This window comes from Diceros bicornis, chromosome 22 (genome assembly GCF_020826845.1).
Source record: "Diceros bicornis minor isolate mBicDic1 chromosome 22, mDicBic1.mat.cur, whole genome shotgun sequence".
Classification (NCBI taxonomy): domain Eukaryota; kingdom Metazoa; phylum Chordata; class Mammalia; order Perissodactyla; family Rhinocerotidae; genus Diceros; species Diceros bicornis.
In genome coordinates, this window is record NC_080761.1 from 27,109,669 (window position 1) to 27,129,245 (window position 19,577).

Below are 19,577 nucleotides of genomic sequence, written 5' to 3' on the forward strand. Positions count from 1 at the left end.
GAAAAACAAAATACATTACAATGATTTGACTACCTCATTTTAGTGCTCCAGAAACAAAGGAAAGAACTAAATAAGTACACAACCCTGGGAACACAGACAAATAACTATTTGTCCCCAGCAAATAACAAATAAAAACAAAAGAGGTCCTGCATAGGACACATAGCTTTCCCACAAGAGAATTATTTTCCAGGACAGTCTTGGGTATTTCAAGAGAAAACAAGTGACTTATTACAAATAACTACAATTAATCTTCAATATATAAGAAATACCTCGCAGTTCTTCAAAAGCCTGTTTTCTCTGTTCTTCATTACCATACTGAATGTAACACTGGATCACACGAGTTGAATCATGTGCAAATGCAATCTGTAGGAAAGACAGTTTGGGCCTTGAGACTAACTCTCTGAAGATTTACGTTTCTATCACGTTATTTATGATTTACTGCTACATCTTTTAGAATTCCTTGTTAGAAACAAAACAGGGTCTTCATGGATAAAATCAAACCTAGGTTAGTTGGGAGTAGACATAGTTATTTTAACTGCACAGAATGATGTTCTTTGATTTTGTTACCTACCCTATGGCATTGAGACAGGGACACATTTAACCATTTTGCAAGATTCCTATCATTGTAATTAAAACCAAAACAAACCAAAACTGTCTAATGATTATAGATACTATACACACTATGATTATACACACTATATTTCTCTGAAAGTTACTTTCCCTAAAAGGGGAATTTTCCAATTCAAAAATTATGATTTTTTTAATATAAATGATCTCAGAATGTTTGGCTTTGGCAACTAAAGATATAGATATTAGATCTAAAAGTCTTGCTATATGAATATATCCATACACACATTGCAATTATATTATAAGCTAATCAGTCAAATTTTCACATTTTCATTATAATCCCTGAACACGTATCCAGTTATAGTCTTAGAAAAGTTGTTGTATTGCAAATCTGATTCTCCAACCCAGTCCCCCATCACAACTATTAGATGGATTAGATCTTTACTGAAGGACTCGCTGATCAATTGTCTATAGCAATAACCACAAATAATCAGCCATGCAAAGTTATTTCTTACTATGCTATAGTACCAATCTACTTTAAAAGTGCTTATTATTTGTTGCTCAGTCTGTCTTTAAAATTTTTTAATTCCAACAAATCAGAAGGTGAAGGTACACTTCCATCAAAGTCATGGATTTCAGAAGAAATTCCTTAAGGGAGATTTGTATAGATTCCTTTGATAACACTAAAAAAAAATTCTTTTTAGTAAGATTGTTTTATGCATATACTTTTTACCTACTATATAACCAATATATGTGCTTTAAATATATTTTCCTCATTTAGACCTCAAAGCAAGAGTGGGCTGTTGTTATTCCCACTTTACAGATGAGAAAACTAAGTTCATGAGAAGTTATGGAACTTGCTATTCCTGTGACCCTGGAAGGAAACTTAACTTTTCTGAACCCCAGATGTATCAAATGTCTAATAGGGATGATGACATTAAGTTAAAGGAGACAACGTATGCACTGGTTAGCACAACTCCTAGCACACAGTAAATAATCAGTGAATAGGCTGTTACTGTCCAAAGGCACATACATTTTAAGCAGCAGAGTGAGGATCTGAACTCCAGACTAACTCCCAGGTCCTTGAGCATGCAGTAATAAGCTAAGGGTAGCTGGGAAAGGATCTTGAGTGTAAAATATTTATAAATTGCAGATAACAGACTACTCTGGAGTGGAGGAGGAGTTTTATCCTAAAAAAACGTGTGCTGGATTTATAAGCAGCAGCTGGGAACTTCCTATTTCAGGATATTGCTCCAAACTGCAATATAGCGTCTCGTTAGACCGATATACATGGTTTGGCAAAGGCTACCCCTCCAGGGTCCCCAAAGCAACTGAGTCTGTCGTCTTACAAGTGAACAGTCACTAAGTTTTATCCAAATACACAAGACTCAGTGGAAGTTTATTATAAAACAGGATTGAACAGCAACAATGAAAATTACTTCAGAACTCCTAAATCTATTATATTTTAAAGATCTTTGCCTGATGTTTACAAAAGCAAGGAAGAAATGAAAGAAGTAATCATATGTTTATATCACACAAAAAAAGCCAGCAATTTAATGGAGTTCAGAGCAAAACAATAAATACTGCTGAACTAATAAATTCCTCAAGATAACTTTAAAGAACACTGATTTATTTTAAGTAAATTATTTTAAAAAATGACACAAATACTTGATAGTCTTTTCACAATTTCCCAGCAGTAAGCTCCCTCATTATTAAATTTTTTGTCTAGTCAGTATTATAAAAGGCATTAGAAGTTTTTGGCCAGAACATTTAAAACAACAATTTCATCTGTCGTTGTCAGCCATTGAGAGTGAGTCAATTTCAATTGTTAAAACTGCAACATCAGTACGTCCTACTTACAGTTTTAATTTTTCCTTGAATCAACTTCTGCAAATCACTCATCAACTTCACTCTTTTTTCTTTGTCACAGTCTTTTCTATAAATGAGAAAAGAAGGAGGAAACATAGCTTAAGTAAAGACATTACTTTAAACACCGAAACTAAAAACCGTAACAGTACACGTTCACCCAGTTCAGTAATATTTTCTCTTCGAAGGCAGCAAAGCTCTGACATTAAAACTACTGCTCCAGAGCAGCCAGAGAAAAGTAATTTTCTCAAAGGCAGAAACTCATCTCACAAGGTATAATTTTAGGCATCAATCTAAATCTTAACAGCCAGAACTTCGAAAGTAAAGAAAATAATAAAACAAGTCCAAGATACCAAACACTTAAGTACCTCAAAACCTAGCCGATAAGAAATTATCTTTCATTTTCTCAGAAATCTCTCAAGAAGGATGTCAAATCCATTTTAACTCTCATACATTTTCATAAACATATCTGACACCATCCTAATGATTCCACACTTTTCTGCAATGGGCAGACTCCCAAATACCAATGTGTCTACTGGAGTGTTCTGAGTACTCCCTAAATAACTCAAGTGCTATGTCATTTATTTTGGGACATCTCACTGTTTACAAGGCACACTGTTACTCCTCCATCATCTCAAAGGGACTAATAAAGATGCCATTAGATAGTATTACCTTCTTAAGATCTCCCAAATCTGCTTTGCCCGAACAACAATGTCATAGTTGGTTTTATCATTGAGTTGCCTGCTCTGCTTCAGTTCTTTCTTCTTCTTTTTGAAGTCATCCCATTTGGGTTTCTTGGCTGCTGAATCTAGTCATTATAGAAATTATTTTCAATTACATTGAACCTTCTGAGTGCCGAAAACAAGTATAAATTAGGTACATAGGGCAATTACTAATCAGGATCTATACGCATTGTGGAAAATAGAGGGGGAAAAATATCATTCCCTATAAACTTATACTTTATTTCACTTTCTGAGCAGTTTATATATTTTAAATTTGGTTGAAACTAATCATTCATTCATTCAACAGCTATTTATTGATTCTTTTTTTTTTTTTTTTGTGACGAAGATCAGCCCTCAGCTAACATCGGTGCTAATCCTCTTTCTGCTGAGGAAGACCGGCTCTGAGCTAACATCTATTGCCAATCCTCCTCTTTTTTTTTTCCCCCAAAGCCCCCCAGTAGATAGTTGTACGTCATAGTTGCACATCCTTCTGGTTGCTGTATGTGGGACGCGGCCTCAGCATGGCTGGAGACGCAGTGCGTCGGTGCGTGCCCAGGGTCCGAATCCCAGGCCGCCAGTAGCGGAGGGCGCGCACTTAACCGCCAAGCCACGGGGCCGGCCCCTATTTATTGATTCTTAACAGGATATCTATTAAGAAAAAAAAGGAAACTAAAATGATTGTAAAAGCAATTGAAAAATTTTAAGTATCTTTTTCAATTGTAAAATAAAATTCTACTTTAGAACATTAAGATCATTGGACTTTAGGTATACTCAGTTCTCAATGGAAACAGAAATTAGTCCAAATTAAAATAGAAAAAACAAAACAATGTATTCAAAAACACACTATTCTGAGTACGGTTACATATTAAGTCACTTAATTCCTACAACAACCCTACAAGGTGGGCACTAGTATTATCTACCCTTTATGTACCAAGCAGTTAAGTTCCTTGTCCAAGGTCACACAACTCATAAGTGGTAGAGCCAGGATTGAAACCCAGAGATGACTCTGAAACTGTATGCTCTGCTGACTCTTACTCATGACAATACATAATCAAAATTTCTATGTTCTCTACAAGCAGAGTAATGTTATAAAAGTTGGGTATCCTTCTATTAATACTTTTTTTGTCCTCAAAATCTAAATAACTTACCAATTAAACCAAAAAGCCCAATAAGGCCCAAGAACAAGTTAATAAAATGGGTATGATTTACACAAGCATCCTGCAAAGAACTCTTTGCAGAATTAGTTATTTCTAAATATCTGCCTTTATCTGACAAGAAAATACACTAATCTTAAAAAACCTGGAAAATGCAAAAACAAAATTCTCCAATAATCCCCACATCTAGACATAACCACTAACATTCTATTTCCTTCTTGCCCTTTTCCCTATGCATGTTTTAATCTTCTTTTAAAACTCAGAATCTTACTGTCTTCACTTAAACATTATGTTGTGAGCATTCTTCCATAAAACTAAATATTCCTCAAGAACATAATTTTTAATAGCTATACAATATATTACAATGTACTTAATTACTCCCCTTACTGTTTACTTATTTATTCCCTGCCTGGTAATAGAGGATTATAGGCAACAGAGGGCATATTTACCATGAATAATTAGGGTATCATGTACTATACAGCAGAGGATAATATCTGATCCAGAGCTCATTTAACTCCACAAATATTTGGGCCCCCTTGACATATGGCATGCTAGGTGGCAGTAGATATACCAACTTTGGGGATGTCTAGTCTCCAGTCCCCCTCAGTTGCTGGCACAAAAATATGAGAAAATAAAATCAGAGTTCCATTTTGAGATGTCAGGAACATATCTCCCACAGCAGAGGAACTGGGGCTACAGCACGACAGGATCTGAATGTGAGAATGTGTGTTTAAAATGCAGGTGTCAAGAACTCCAGTAGAGAGAGGAAGATTCAGGACCTATGAGAGAGGCCAGGAAAGAGAAGCTGGAAGAGAAAACTGCTGCGGGGGTGGGGTGGAGAGAAGGAAGAGGAAGAGAAAAGGATTCAGAGAAACACGGGGGCTGGAGCATAAAAGGATCCTACAGGCCTAATGAGAAACAATGAAATTTTCCCTTCCTTCCTCTCTCCCCACCTCCCTGTCTTAAGGCCGCTGTCCCAGTAACGAACAGCCCTATGCAGAGAACAGAGCAGGGACAGGGCTAGAGGACTGGACTGAGAAGGCCCCATGGCAGTGGTCTCAGTTGGCAGCAGAGAAGCAGTGTTAGGATATGCCATGTTGAAGAAAAAGAATGAAAGACACCAGAGAAATTTTCATGATGCTGCAGAGAAGGTATATATATGGCAGCACATGTAAACTGGAAACTGCTTGTTTGAGACCAGTGCAAGACAATGTACAAGATGGGCATGGTGTATGATAGACAGCAAAGCTCTGGGTTAGAAATGACCCCTCGAACATCATGATAAAGAGATTAGCAGGTTGCTCCAATAGACAAATAGGAGCTCTGTTAACATGTCCCATTAGTTAACAACTTGTCCAGCACCAATTAAAGTAAAATCTGTCATATGTAAACTACACCTTTTCTGGAACTGCCTACTGGATCCGAGCCATCCAATGGTTTTAAGGGCAGGGTCTCTATGTCTCTTGTTCACCAAGGCATCCTTTGCCAAGGCAGTTATCTAGCTGAACACACTGGTTATTTAAGGCTAGCTTCTATGCTGATTAGTCTGGGCCTGTACTCTTACTGGTGGTTAATTTATTCCCCCATGTCCTAGCACAGTGCATAGAAAACTCAAATATTTGTTTGTTGAATAAATGAATAAATAAACGTATTTTGGCCTACAGAAAGGAATTTTATTGAGGAGTTTTACTGAGGTTCCATTGTACGAAGCCATTACAACTTAGCCTAACTCCACAGCTAGGGCAATCCAGCAAGGGCCTAGGAGATAAGGCACTCTAAGCACCAAGGACAATTTTGACCAGGGAAGATGCTTTCTGTTGCAATAGCTCAGGCAGGGCAAGGCTTCGGCAAAAACTATCCAGACAGAATCAGTGCTTACCATCACTTTTATTGTCCGCCTGGAATTTTCTCTTCCTGTGGAATTTATTTGCCTGCTGGAATTTGTTCTTTGGTATTTTATCCCCTTGCTGCTTGTTTTTGAACTGCTTCACACCTTTTTTCCCTGGTTTTGTGGCACTTTTCTCAAAGTTCTTAGATGTAATTTTAGGTCCACCTTCCTTAACAACTTTTCTTGGGAAGGTCTTTGAAGAACCAGAATCTAGTGACAAAAATAAATAATTATTAGTTCAATGATCCTAGGCCTAAATCTCTTTTATCTACTAGGTTGTATTTGTTTCAGAAAATTACATGCTCTTGAGTGAAACGTACTTTGTCTTACCCTCAAAATATGGAGCAGAGTGGGATTTAAAAAATCGAAACAAAATATAAAAACTTTCTCTGACTAAAAAATTATAATACAGGTTCATTTATAGAAAATATAGACAGTTGAGAAATGCATAATAAAAACTACTCATAATTCTAGAGATAACCAGTTGTGGGTCTGGTGTATTTCTCTGTTTTAAGCACGCAGTAGAGATATTATTTATATATCTTTGTATTCTACTTTAATGACTCCATTAAAGTCTTTACACATAATTTTCAATGGTTCAATAACACAATAGGGGTCTAAGAATAAAATGAACACTTGAAATTTAGAAAGTATATCACATAGACAAAAATATTAATTTTTCAAAATTTCTAGCTTCGAAAAAAATTTTTCAAAGTCTATAATAAAGGTATTTGATAAAAATCTTCTTTGGTTAACAAAGCCTGCAAATTAAATACCTAACAAATGAGATGGAAACTGTAGCAGCTATGCCCTAAGACTGCTCCAAGGAAAAAAAACAAGATTGCTTAGGAAACAGTCATTTATAGTCCCTGACTTTTCTATTTTGCAATACTGACACCTGATGGAATCATAAAGACACCACAATTAGCAATCTTGAAGATAAAAGTATTTGGTTTACCAGTAGTACATATTAATTAGCCATAATTTATCAAACATTAAAATAAAATGTTGTGGTGAATTAGTGTGACTGAAAGCAGGCAACAGCATCACTAGCTGAGATGAGGGGTCTTCGGTGAATGCAGGATCCAACTATCCTTGTAATTTCTTAAATGTCTTTAAATTTCATGGGGAACATGCCAACTCATACACAATAACACCTACTTTTTTCTACTACTTTAATCCTAATCCTAACCTATGTACGCAGATAGGAATCTGCTCCATACCCTCTCATCCCACCAACCCCTCCCTCCAATGATAAGGGCCAAAACAACCACATGGGAAGCATGTTTTGGTATGGCTATCTTACCATTGTTTTTATGAAATCTGTTTTTTTCTTGTGATGTCTTTGTACCTTTTCCTGTGAATTTTTTTTTCCCTTTAACTTCCATCATAGCAACTCTGGAAAACAAAAACAAAACCCAAAAACAATCACTGAGTTGCTCTCACTCAATAAGAGTCATTAAGTAGTCACTGCCACATTTAGTCCTTGAGTTTCATAGGTGCAGAACCAATCACATGGGTACAGCATGGGCACCCACACAAGCTCAGGAACTACAAAATCACTTCTTCTAAGATTTTAAAACTGAAAATAAACAAGATACCAACACAAAAACTAAGAACACGCACACGTTGGCTAGCGTGTGATGTATTTGCAGGCAACACTTCAGCAACAGTATTGGCTAAAAATAGACCATTATTTGCATTAAATATGATGCAGATGTCGGAGTTTGTGTTTCTTGTAACCTGGGAAGAATCTGTGATAAGAAACTGACAATACTACCATTTGATTTCTTGGTCTTTATCCTAAAAAGCCAGGAACAAACAATAGGTTGCACTTACCATACATTCAAATTTAATGAAAGGAAAGATAAACAAATGAATATTTAAAAGTTCCCTACGTAGCCCAATGTAGCTAAAACAAAGACTAACTTCAAATATTTAATTTGTTATTCTTTTAGAGGCAACCAAGTTAATTTTCGGTGACCTCCAAAATAAGATTATGTTGAAATATTTAATATTTCATTTTGAGGCATCTGCCTAACACATCACTTCTGGGTACAGAGACCCCCCAGTGCACAGGGCAGACAACAGATAATCCCTCACCTACCCAAGGCTCCTGAAAGCAGTCGAACGCATCAAGAGAAAGAGTCATTTGGCTACTTCTCTACCTTCCAAAGTGGTACATTCAACTCATTTCTAAATTTCTAAAGCTGACCCTTTAGAGTAGATGTTAGGGATCCCTAGACAATATCAGATATTTCTAGACAGGAATTTTCCATTGAAGAACAATTAATTTCTCAAGATATTAATAGGTATAAGAGAAAAGGGGTTCCAGGATGAAATATATTTGGAAAATAGTGAGTTAAATGAAAATAATTAACTAGGCTTCTTTAAGGAAAGGCTTTTCAGAGTCCTTTAATTTACCAATTTACGCCATCACTCACCAAGCACAGGCTAAAGTATGCAGGATTTTCCAACCCGAGTTGAACTCCTTTTTCCTGGAACATCTCAAGGGACCAGTAGGGTTCCAAAGAACTCTCCGGAAAATGCAGCACTAGTCTAGGCTTCACTATTACAATTCTGAAAAATGGATGGCCCCTGAATTACTCAGTTTCCTTAGGTCATTTATGACTGTAGGGTCACTTACTACTTGGCTAAAGTCACCATAATCATATCTGCATTTCTTAGCTCTTCTGTGCATATAGTTTTCTAAAAATCCATTCATTTACACATTTTCTCTGTGTATTTGTTTTAACTTTTTATTTTGAAATAACTTTAGTTTTACAGAAGAGTTGGGAAAGATATACGGGAAGTTCCAGTATAGCCTTCACTCAGCTTCCTCTAATGTTCAAGTCTTACCACTGTGCATTTGTCAAAACTAGGAAATAACATCAGTACAATACTATTAACTTTGGATTTCTCCATTTGTTCCAATAATGTCCTCTTTCTGTTTCAGGACACATTGCATCTGATCATCAAGTCTCCTTAGTTTCCACCAATCTGTGACGGTTTCTCGATCTCTACTTGTTTCTCACAACCGAGATTTTGACGAGTACTGGTCACGCACTTTGTAGACCCTCATTTGGGGTTTGTCTGATGTTTTCTCATGATTAGACTGGCGTTACGGATTTTCTGGAAGAATACCACGGAGACGAATCATTACATCATGTTAGGAGGAACATGACATCAACGTGACTGGTGATATTAGCCTTGATCACTTGGTTAAGGTAGTGTCTGCCAGGTTTCTCCACTGTTTTTCTTTCCATACGCTATTTATTAGAGGCAAGTCACTAAGCTCAGCCCAAACTCAAGAGGAGGGGAATTAAGCTCCACTTCCTAGAGAGAGGAGTATTAAATAATTTGTTAAAATCTATTTTATTAAAATCACCGCAATTAATATATATTTTGGGCGATGTATTTTGAGATTATGCAAACACCCTGTGTTTCTCCCACTGATTTTAGCACTCTCGGGTGGGTCTTGCCTGCAGCAATTACTGTGGTGTTGTAATGGTGATTTATTATTTCCTTCATTACTTCGACCTTTATTATTCTGAATCCTTCTGTGGGGAAAATTTGTTCCTTCTTCCTCACTTATTTATTCAATCATTTATTTACATCAGTATGGCCTCATAGATATTTTATTACTTGGCTGACAACCTAACACTATGATTATTTTGTTGCTCGAATTGTTCCAGCTTTGGCCAGTGGGAAATCTCTCAGGTTGCTCCTGTGTCTTTTTGACATGGTCCATCCCTCTGTTTTTAGCATGCCCTTATTTCCTTGCTCTTATTCCAAGTTCACCTTGTGTTTTCCCTGCACTGGCCCTGAAATCAGCCATTTCTCCAAGGAACCTTGTTTCCTTTTATTGAGAATGGCATTTAAAAACCAGGATCTGCGTGCCACATATGCTTGTTAACACTGGGGTGTCACTGCTTCTAGGTCCTTTCAGCAGACATGGCTGGGTAATCTGTGTATGTATACTAACCTATATGTACACACAAACCTGTGGTTCTGTATCTATCTATTAAAAAAGTTCATACTCATGTCTCCAACTCTAATCAAGTGCCACAGGGTTCACTCCCATCTTCCTCTCTTGCTTATCTGTAGCTTCCTTCTCTATAGTGAGAAACTTGCCTCCCAGTATCTACAATTTATTTGGTATTGTTCCACTCTAGCACACATGGAAAGTAATTTCAGAATTGCTAACCTGTACAGGTATGAGAAACAAATTTATCAAATATAGTACACTGTTTACTTACAGTTCTTTTTGTGTTTTCCCTCACAGTGGCCATTCAAACTACTGTTTCCAAAGTTACTTAGGTCAACTCTCTTTCCCCACCTTCTTCAGTGAGGTTCTTTTACACATTTGTACCAGTTAGAGTCATTTTGTCCCAGTCTGCATTCCACTTCCACTTCCAGACCTGTGTTTTTCCACCGGCACACAGTCTAGTTCCATCTTCTGGGTGCACAGTGCTGACTGTGACAAATGCAGAGCCACGTCTCCACCACCACCCTACAGAACTATTCCATAACTCCAAAAAGTCCCTCTTTAGTCCCTTTATAATCATCCTCTCCTGGCTCCCCAGGCAACCACTGATCTGTTTTTCGATCCCTCTAGTTTTGGGCCTTTTCAAAAATGTCATATAAATGGAATCAGATAATATACAGACTTTGGGGTCTTGCTTTCACTTAGCAAAATGCACTTATTTGCTTGAGGACCCTGTACCCTCATATCCAACTATCACATTCCAGTGTCTCTTGGAATTGTCTCCTTTTTCTATTCCCTCTATTATCCCACTCAGGCTCTTTATCTCTTGCTCAGATTAGTTTTTTTTTTTTTTGCTTGAGGAAGACAGGCCCTGAGCTAACACCTGTGGCAGTCTTCCTCTATTTTGTATGTGGGTCGCTGCCACAGCATGGTTTGATGAGTGGTGTGTAGGTCCATGCCCAAGAACCAAACCTGCGAACCCCGGGCCAACGCAAACTTAACCTCTACACCACTGGGCCAGCCCCTGGCTCAAATTAGTTTTTACCATTAGACCCAGTCTGCTGTGATACACTTTCCACTGCCTGATTAATCTTCCACTAACACCCCTATTTCATGCCATTTCCCTGCTCTGAGAAGTTCAAAAGTTTCCCACTGCCCACAGGAAAAATCTCAAACTCAGCTGACATTCACAGCCATTCAAAATGTGGTCCTAACACCTACCCCCATCACAAATACCACACTGAAGCCAAACTTACTTCCTCACAATTCTTTCTCAGGATCCAAACTTTAAAGCCACTCTCTCTATCAATATAAACCCTACCCATCCTTCAAATCCAGCTTAAAGGACAATCATTTCTCCACACGCCTCCTCTTTCCCAAATGATTCTCCTCCTTATTCCTATGGCACATTTTGATGGCGTTCTTATAACTTAACACTTTTGACTTGAAATGTATTGAATACCTACACACTAGGTACTAGAAAGCTATTGGCTTGAAAAAAATACACAAAAAAAATTAAAGTGTGGTATATTTGAGGAGACAAGCAGATAACTAAAACACAACGTAATTGAGCGTTATAATTGAAGCATATATAAAGTATTCAGGGAAGCACAGGGCCGACAGAGACCAATTCTGCCTTGTGAAGGGAAACAGCAGACCCCTCAGAGATGTGGGGACATCTGATCGATCCTTCTTTACTCCTCTCAGGAGACTTAGCAATGAGCTTTGAAAGTAGTAAACACTGAATATCCAACCCCTAAATGCTGACATTCCTCATATCTTCCCCTCTCTCTCCACACTTCTCCCTAGGTGACCTCATCCAATCCCATGGTCTTCTATGTTGAAGAATCCCAAACTATTTCTCAACTAGGAACATCTCCTTAGGCTCCAAACCTGTGTATCTAACTGCCTACATGTCTGTTTCTATGTCTAACAGGCACCTTATATGTAATAGGTTCAAAATATATCATTCTTTAACTAGATCTCCATTGCAAACCACCTCCAAACAATAACATCCTCTTCTGTTTTTCCCCACCCTCTTCTTCCCCATCTCAGCCAATGGCACATCACCCATTCCGCTGCTCAAGGAAGAAACCTAAGATTTACCTTTGACATTTTCCTCTCCCTTGTCTGCTACATTCATTCAATCCTGCAGTAAGTCTTCTTGAATCTCTTTTAAAAATACCTCTAACCCTCCAACTTCCGTCTCCACTACCACCACCCTAATCCAAACCATCATCAATAATCTCCAATTATATAATCAATAATAATCCAAATTGTATACATTTTCTAAAGAGAACCAGGGCCTATCATGTTTCTGCCTTGTTTATAAGCCTTCAATGTTTTCTAGAAATGGGAACCTATTCCCATTATAGAGAAAATCTAAACTCCCCACTGTGGTCTTCAAAGTCCTACAGAACCTCGTCCCACCCTACCCCTCTAACTTGATTTTGTATCGCTGTACTCCTAACTCACTACATTGGTCCCCTTTCCAGAGCTCCCACTTCACGGGATTAGCCCTAAATTACTATCTCTGCTTAAAGTAGTTTTCCCTGGGCTTTCAGATTTCACGGTTGCCTCTCGTCATGCTTTAGGTCTCGGCTTAAAAATCACTTCTTCCGACTCCCCTATTCTCCAACTCAGCAACCAGTTCGTTTCCTTCCCAGAGCTTATAACTTGCATCTGTACATGCAGGTTGTAAACGCAGACTCAGCACTGATCCGGCGCAGAGTGGATGTCTGTCCAACACACGACAGAAAGGCTGAACGCAACTAGCACGGCCCGGATTTCAGAACGTGAAGGTAGTTCAGGCTAACCAAGCACTCTCAGGGCAACGTGGTACGAAAAGGAGCAGTAAACCTGCCCTAGTCGCCGACCTCCCGTCAACCCCCAAACTCCAGAAAGAAAAGGCCACAGAAGATTGTCCAGCGGGTGACAGGTGTGAATACCGTTACCCTCTGGCAGCCCCGAAAGACCCTCCCACTGCCGCGCCGGGCAGGGGGCGAAGCCCTCCCAGGAGCAGCCGCCAAGCCCACCGCACTCACCACGCACGTGGGGCCTAGGCAGGCGCAGATCCCGCTGCGCAGCCGCCGCTTCCGCTTCCTCGCCTTGCCCCGCCCCCGGGTCCGCTTTTTCCTTCTTCCGCAGCAGAGCTAGGGTTAAGCGGTGGGAAGTAGCCGGAAAAGCGGAAATTCGGCATTTCTATTGGTCCGCTTCTATTTACCTCATCTAGAGGCGCGAGGGCCCCGCCACAACACACGCTGTTTGGCCCTTGAAAGGATCCGTAGGGCGAGGTCGTGTTGGCGGCTCTTGAAAGTGACGTCATTAACCCTGTCACTCCCCCGCCGTGGGAGAAACGACGCGTCTCGCGAGGGCTGGTCAGTTTGTTGTTGAAGGGGAGGCTTAGTTGGTGCGGTTAATACTATAGCCTGAACTAATATTAAAATAGCTAACGTCTTTACAGTGTGTTCATTTGCATCCTCTTTGGCAGTCTAGTGTGGAGGATAAAAGCGATATCTCGGGAGTCGGTTTGAATTGTAATTCTGTCTTTTTCCGCTTGCTAGCTGTGTGGCTTTGGGCAAATTTCTAAATTTCTCTGAGCTTTAGTGACGTGATCAGTAGAGTAGATAGCTAAATCATACAGGAAAGCGCTTAGCACAGTGAAGGATCATGAAAAGCGCTCAATGAACGTTTGCCCTTCTTAGCGTCTGCCCATTCCTTCTGACGGCAGTTATCCCATTTTCCATTTTAGCAAATGAGACTGTAGTTAGGATGTTATCCCCATTTTACAGATGAAGAAGCTGACACCACATACTTGCTCATGTCAAACAACAGAGTTTATTCTCTAACAGTTCTGGAGGCTAGAAGTCCAAAACCAAACTATTGGCAAGGTTATGCCCCTTCCGAAGGTTCTAGGGAAGCATGCTTTGCCCCTGGCAGCTGCTTCTGGTGGTTCCAGGTTCCTCAGCTTGTGGCTCCATGACTCCAATCTCTGCCTCTGTCTTCACGTGGCCTTCTCTTCTGTGTCTTCTCTTCTGCTATGAGGACGCCTGTCTTTGGATTTAGGGCTCATCAGGATAATCCAGGATGATCTAATCTGGAAGTCCTTAATTATATTTGCCAAGATCCTTTCCCAAGTACCGTCACTTTTGCAGGTTCTGGGGATTGGGACACTGACATATCTTTTGGAGGGCCCCCTGGAAAGTTGAGGAATCAGAACTTGATCCCAGGTGTGACAAGCGTCAGAGTTGACTGTCTTCCAACTCATACTGTTTCCTGCTCCTTAAGGCATGAGGCTTGAGACTAGTAAATCATTAGACTGTATGCTTCTTGAGAGCAGGGGCCATCCTTACTTCCCAGGCTATCCCACTACTCAGCACATAGATGTCTGATAAGACTTATTGTTGCCTTAAGTATTATATTTGCATTTCAGCTCATTTAAATCTCATAAGAACAGTTCAAGTAGGCCTTTTCCCTTCATTTTATGGAGAAAGGGGAAACATACATTAGTTTTGATCCTGTGAGCCTGACTCCAAACTCAACATGGCTGCCTCTGGACTCCTTTCCCTAATCCATTAATTCTCCAGTAAACGCTCAAGAGAAGAGAATACAGAGCAATAATTGGAGGAGGTCCATTAGCAGTGCCTATTAGGCAAAGAGTCTGGTACCTCCTAGCCGAAAAAAAAAAATCTTGCCAAATACAGCCTACCACATAACACCTGGAGGGATACTTTTGTATTTTTAACACCACGGATGGCAGCACCCCATATCTTCTCAGACACATCCATGTAGCTGTCTTAAACATACATCAAAACCCTACTCTTCATTTGCCTTTTCACCAGGGAGGAAAAAAAAGTTATCACATACCAAAGTCCTAAATTATTGTTAATAATGGTATTTATCAAGTCTTCTGCGCTGTAAAAAGTGGATTGACTTGAGTGTTTTGTTTGGAGTGAAAGTATCTTGTGGTTTTGCAGAACAGCAACAAAAAAAGTTTATCCTATAATTTTGCAGTTAGCCAAGCAAGTTAAGCCCATTAATTCTTCACATATGTAATGATCTAAATGTCAAGCATTGTGTATATTCCTAGAAGCATAAAATGCTCTTCCTAAATGATATAACATACAACTTAATCAGAGCAACTTCACTTGTACACATCCAGGAGATTTATAGCAATGTGATTAAGAGCATTGGCGTTGGAATCAAGCAAATCTGGTTTAGAATCCAAGGCCTGTATGACCATAGGCAAGACAGTTAATTTGTATGGGCCTCAGTTTCTGCATATGTAAAAGAGAATAACAGCACTTATCTTTTGGGGTTGCTGTGTGGTTCAAAAATGATAATATCTGTAAAGTCATAGCCAATAGTAAATGTTAAGTGATTCATAGCTTGAGAGAAAACCAAGTGAATGTATAATGAATACACATTCATTAGAAATGCTGTTGGTTGCAAGTAATGGAAAGTTCAGCGATAGTGGCTTAAGCAATAATTTTCTTCACATGACAAAAATTCTGAAGGTAGTTGGCTGCTCTAGTTCAGTGACTCAAGGATGTCATCAAAGACCCTAGTTCTTTCACAGTTTCTCTGCTCCACCATCCTCAAGGTGTCGACTTTTCATTCTCACACACGTTGCTTTTTGTTTTGTTTTTCTGTGTGTACCTTTTGACCACCCTCACCCATTTCCGCCACCCCCCATCCCCCTGCCTCTGGCAACCACCAATCTGTTTTCTGTTTCTATGAGTTCGAGTTTTTTAGATTCCACGTAAAAGTGAGACTGTACAATATTTGTCTTTCTCAGTCTGACTTATTTCACAGTTTCTTTCTGATTGCAAGATGTACTCAGTTTCAGGATTTATATCAGACTTCAGGGCTAGGAGAATGGGGAAAGGATGAAATTCACTTTTTTTTTTACAGTGCCTGCAACTAGGTCACATGGCCACCCCCAGGATTGGAAGACCATCAGACGTAATGTTAACCAGGCATTTGGATTTCTTTTTTTTCCAATGCTCTAGTAAAATTAAAGATCACTTGGCAAATATGCTTCCATCCAGCAGTAGAGATTTAATTTGTAACTTAAACTAATCTGGTTTAAAACTTAAAATAACTGTAGTATCCAAGGTGGTGGATCTCAGTCTTGACCACACATCAGAATCACCTGGGGAGTTTAAAAAGAAAAAAAACAACCACTAATTCTGATTTAATTAGTCTGAAGTGGGACCTGGGCATTGAGAATTTGGAAAGTTCCCCAGATCGTGCTAACATGCAGCTAAAACTAAGAGCTACTTGTTTAAGGAATCTAGTTCAAGTTGTTGATTTGATTTTCTAGTTAACTGAGGATTAAACCCTGTAACCTTCTGGTCCCTCTTTTGCAGTCACCAGAATTAAAGGTATAACACACTTGTTTCTGTAAGTAGAATGTCTTGGACATCACTGCATCTTTCTTGTTGCCTGGGGTCTACTGAAGTGATTTAATATCATTAGATACTGAAAATGGTTTAAATTTCAACTATGCACTTGCAAATGTTTTCTGGAAAATGTTTGCTTTTTTAAAAAATTCCTCATGATTTTGTGCAATTTTTTTTTCATAAAAATAAAGTGTGTTAAGTATCAGCTCCCACACATCTCCTCTCCATAAAATCAGTTTTTAGAGTTCTAATTAATGGATTTTAACTAATTGGTGTTGTTTCTTTGTTTCCCAAATGCATAAGCAGAGATAAAGGGCATGTTATTGATATGAAGCATAAGTGAGATTTTGGCAAAGATTGGGTTTTATTTTCAGGACCTATTAGAATCATAAATCCATGGAAACGGAGCAGTTGCCAATACATTTTCCTTTAGTAAAAAAGAACCGCTTCTGAGTACAGTGGATTATGTTTCTCAATACCATAAGTTTGCTAAAAAGTGCACTAATATAGTCTAAACATTAATTGCACATTCATAATGTTCTGGTTGCTGCCTAGTAAACACAAAATTGGCCTTGTCCTAATTTACTTGCTTTGATGACATGCTTAGGAGCAGCAGAAAAATCATATGACCAAAATGAAAGTTTATCTGATTGTGGTATGAAGTCCCACCTTTCATGAAAGATCATGTCAACATGTGATGGAGAAATAAAAATAAAATTAGTTAATATCGCTTAAAGCCCATGAATCATCATTTACACACAGAGCGCTTGCAAGGCACTGTGGTTTTGTAAAACAAAGCTCCTCCAGCAGCATGCATCAGCTCCTGTTGCAGCCAGAATGAGAACAGTGGACATGTTTTTGGTTTAAGTTTTTGTGTAAATTTTCTTTTTAGTCTTGATAAGTATTTCCTTTGGAAAGTAGTCACTGGTTTTGGCTTATGATTTCCTTGATGTATGAGCAATAAAGATTTGATAACCAAGCATATTAATAATTAATAATTTTCTATTTATTCCTCCCATTTTACTTTTTAAAACTATAGAAAGTTGAAGTCAGGGCTTACAGTGATGATCTAGGTCTACCTACCTACCCAACTTTCCTCCTCCTTTTAAGATGAAGAAAAGATAGAATTAGGAAGCCAAGAAATGTATTGGGGGAAAAGCCTGTGAAAGACGAGGAGAGAGGGAGTAGGAGTAAGTGGGAAGAGCCTCAGACCAAAATACTGATCTGACACTTGTGAAGGGAGAGACAGAAGGGAGGAAGATGTGAAAGAAAGATCTTCGGACTGTAGTAGAGCTCTGAGGAAGTCTTGGCTAGGCCGACGTGGAGCTCCAGAGCAAAGATTGCCCATTAAAGGAGACCCAAGTTGGGTAGGAATGGCCTGGCTCTAGTACCCCTCTGTGCTCAATCACTGGGTGGGAGCAACCCAAGGAGAGCACGGCCTCAGCATGAATGCTGTGGTGGAGCCCAAAGTTGTGGCCGCTGAAGGCTGTCAGCTAACTTTACCTCTTGCAGCAGGTTGTCTCTTGAAAGGAGATCAGAGCAGTTTACTCCCCTGGCCACCAGAGACCACCCCTTGCACAGCACAGATCTACTTCTCCATCCATATTAGGGGAACAGCTCCTCCACCGTTCCTATGGCTCTCTCTTCCATAGGAGGGGAAAGTTAAAAGAGAGAGATTAGTGGGATGAACTAAAACCTCCTGGGGGCTGCAACAGATACTCGTCATTTCCCTCCTACACTACCCATTCTATTTTCACCTCATCCTCAGCTATTAACTTGGCAGGTCTTGGTGACACTGTTGGCTTGGTGACTTAAACCCTCACTCCTGAGGGATCTGAGACCCTGGTAATCATGCCCTTCTAAGGCAAGGGTTGCTACACATGTCCATTTACAGTTACAGTGGGGGCTAAGGAGTACTGAGAGGCACCTAAGTGGGTCACCTGGGCTCCACATTTATTCCTCCATGTTTCCATTGTATAAAAGCAGCCTACCTCCTCCTTGTGATCAGAGTTAATGACTCCTGCCAAAATGGTGGCTCCTCTTCTCACTGTTGGTCCTGGACACAAAGAGTCCAAAACATCCAGGTGGCATCCACAGTTCTGTGGAAGTCTTGCTCTGTCCCCTGGCAAGAGTGTGTCCCCTTTGGGGACAAGGATGTCTAATCCTGCAGAGCCCAGAGTTGTAGGGGCAGGAAACACAAATTCCCCCAGAGGGTTATTGGGAATGATGGCAAGTGGGGCCATTGCTGCATCTACCTCTCATTTCCCAGACCCATGTATTATTCTTATTAGAGGCAAGGCACCGATTTAGATTTATTTATTCTGCATTCTGGAGGACAGCACCCCATTTTTGCAGACTACGGCCTCTAAGCTGCTGCTTCAGCTGCACCTTCCACAGGTCGCTGCAAGGGACTCTCAGGTTGGCTGATCTGGATGGTGCAGCATGTGCTAGGACTTGTGGATCACATGAGCTCCTTTGCTATGAAGTGTGTCCCCTGTTCCGATGCTGTGTTATATAGGATTCTCTGTCTACGGATCAGGCCCTTCATCAGCTTCTGGGTAGTGTTGCTGGCTGAGGCTCTGTGGGCAGGAAAGGTCAGCCCATACTTGGAATAAGACTCTATCCCTATGAGGAGAAACTGCTGGCCCTTCCAGAATAAAAGGAGCCCAATGTCATCAACTTACCACCAAGTTGTCTGTTGGTCTCTTTGGGAAATAGTGCCATATCAGGAGCTCAGCATTGGTTTCTGTCATTGGCAGGTTCTACATTCAGAGGAAGCACTATTTGGATTGGCTTTGCTGAAGGGAAGTTTGTGCTGTTGGGCCCATGTGTAGCCTCCATCTCTACCGTTGTGGCCACTCCATTCATGTACCCATCATGCCAATTCTAGAGTGCCTAATGCTGAAAGCTGACTGATGTCAACTGGCTGAGTCACTTTGTCTCCTTGGTTGTTGAGTGTTTATGGCAGATGCCTTATTGGTACTAATG

The 19,577-nt window shown here is 39.8% G+C and overlaps 1 protein-coding gene across 3 annotated transcripts in view; it reads right to left on the bottom strand.

Moving 5' to 3' along the window:
• Positions 1-13,306, bottom strand: part of PUM3 (pumilio RNA binding family member 3) — a 44,950-nt gene extending 31,644 nt beyond the window's left edge. Inside the window, exons 1-6 of one of the 3 annotated variants that reach the window (XM_058565733.1) lie at positions 13,230-13,306; positions 7,504-7,595; positions 6,189-6,407; positions 3,106-3,241; positions 2,428-2,503; positions 270-363 (exon numbers count right to left, since the gene is read on the bottom strand). In XM_058565733.1, coding sequence (XP_058421716.1) covers positions 270-363; positions 2,428-2,503; positions 3,106-3,241; positions 6,189-6,407; positions 7,504-7,588 — 610 coding nt within the window. In that variant the 5' untranslated portion in view covers positions 7,589-7,595; positions 13,230-13,306. Of the gene's footprint in view, positions 1-269; positions 364-2,427; positions 2,504-3,105; positions 3,242-6,188; positions 6,408-7,503; positions 7,596-10,456; positions 10,671-13,229 lie in introns of those variants that run through there. The other 2 variants (XM_058565734.1, XM_058565732.1) reach the window with 2 other exon arrangements.
• Between the last annotated feature and the right edge of the window lie 6,271 nt (positions 13,307-19,577).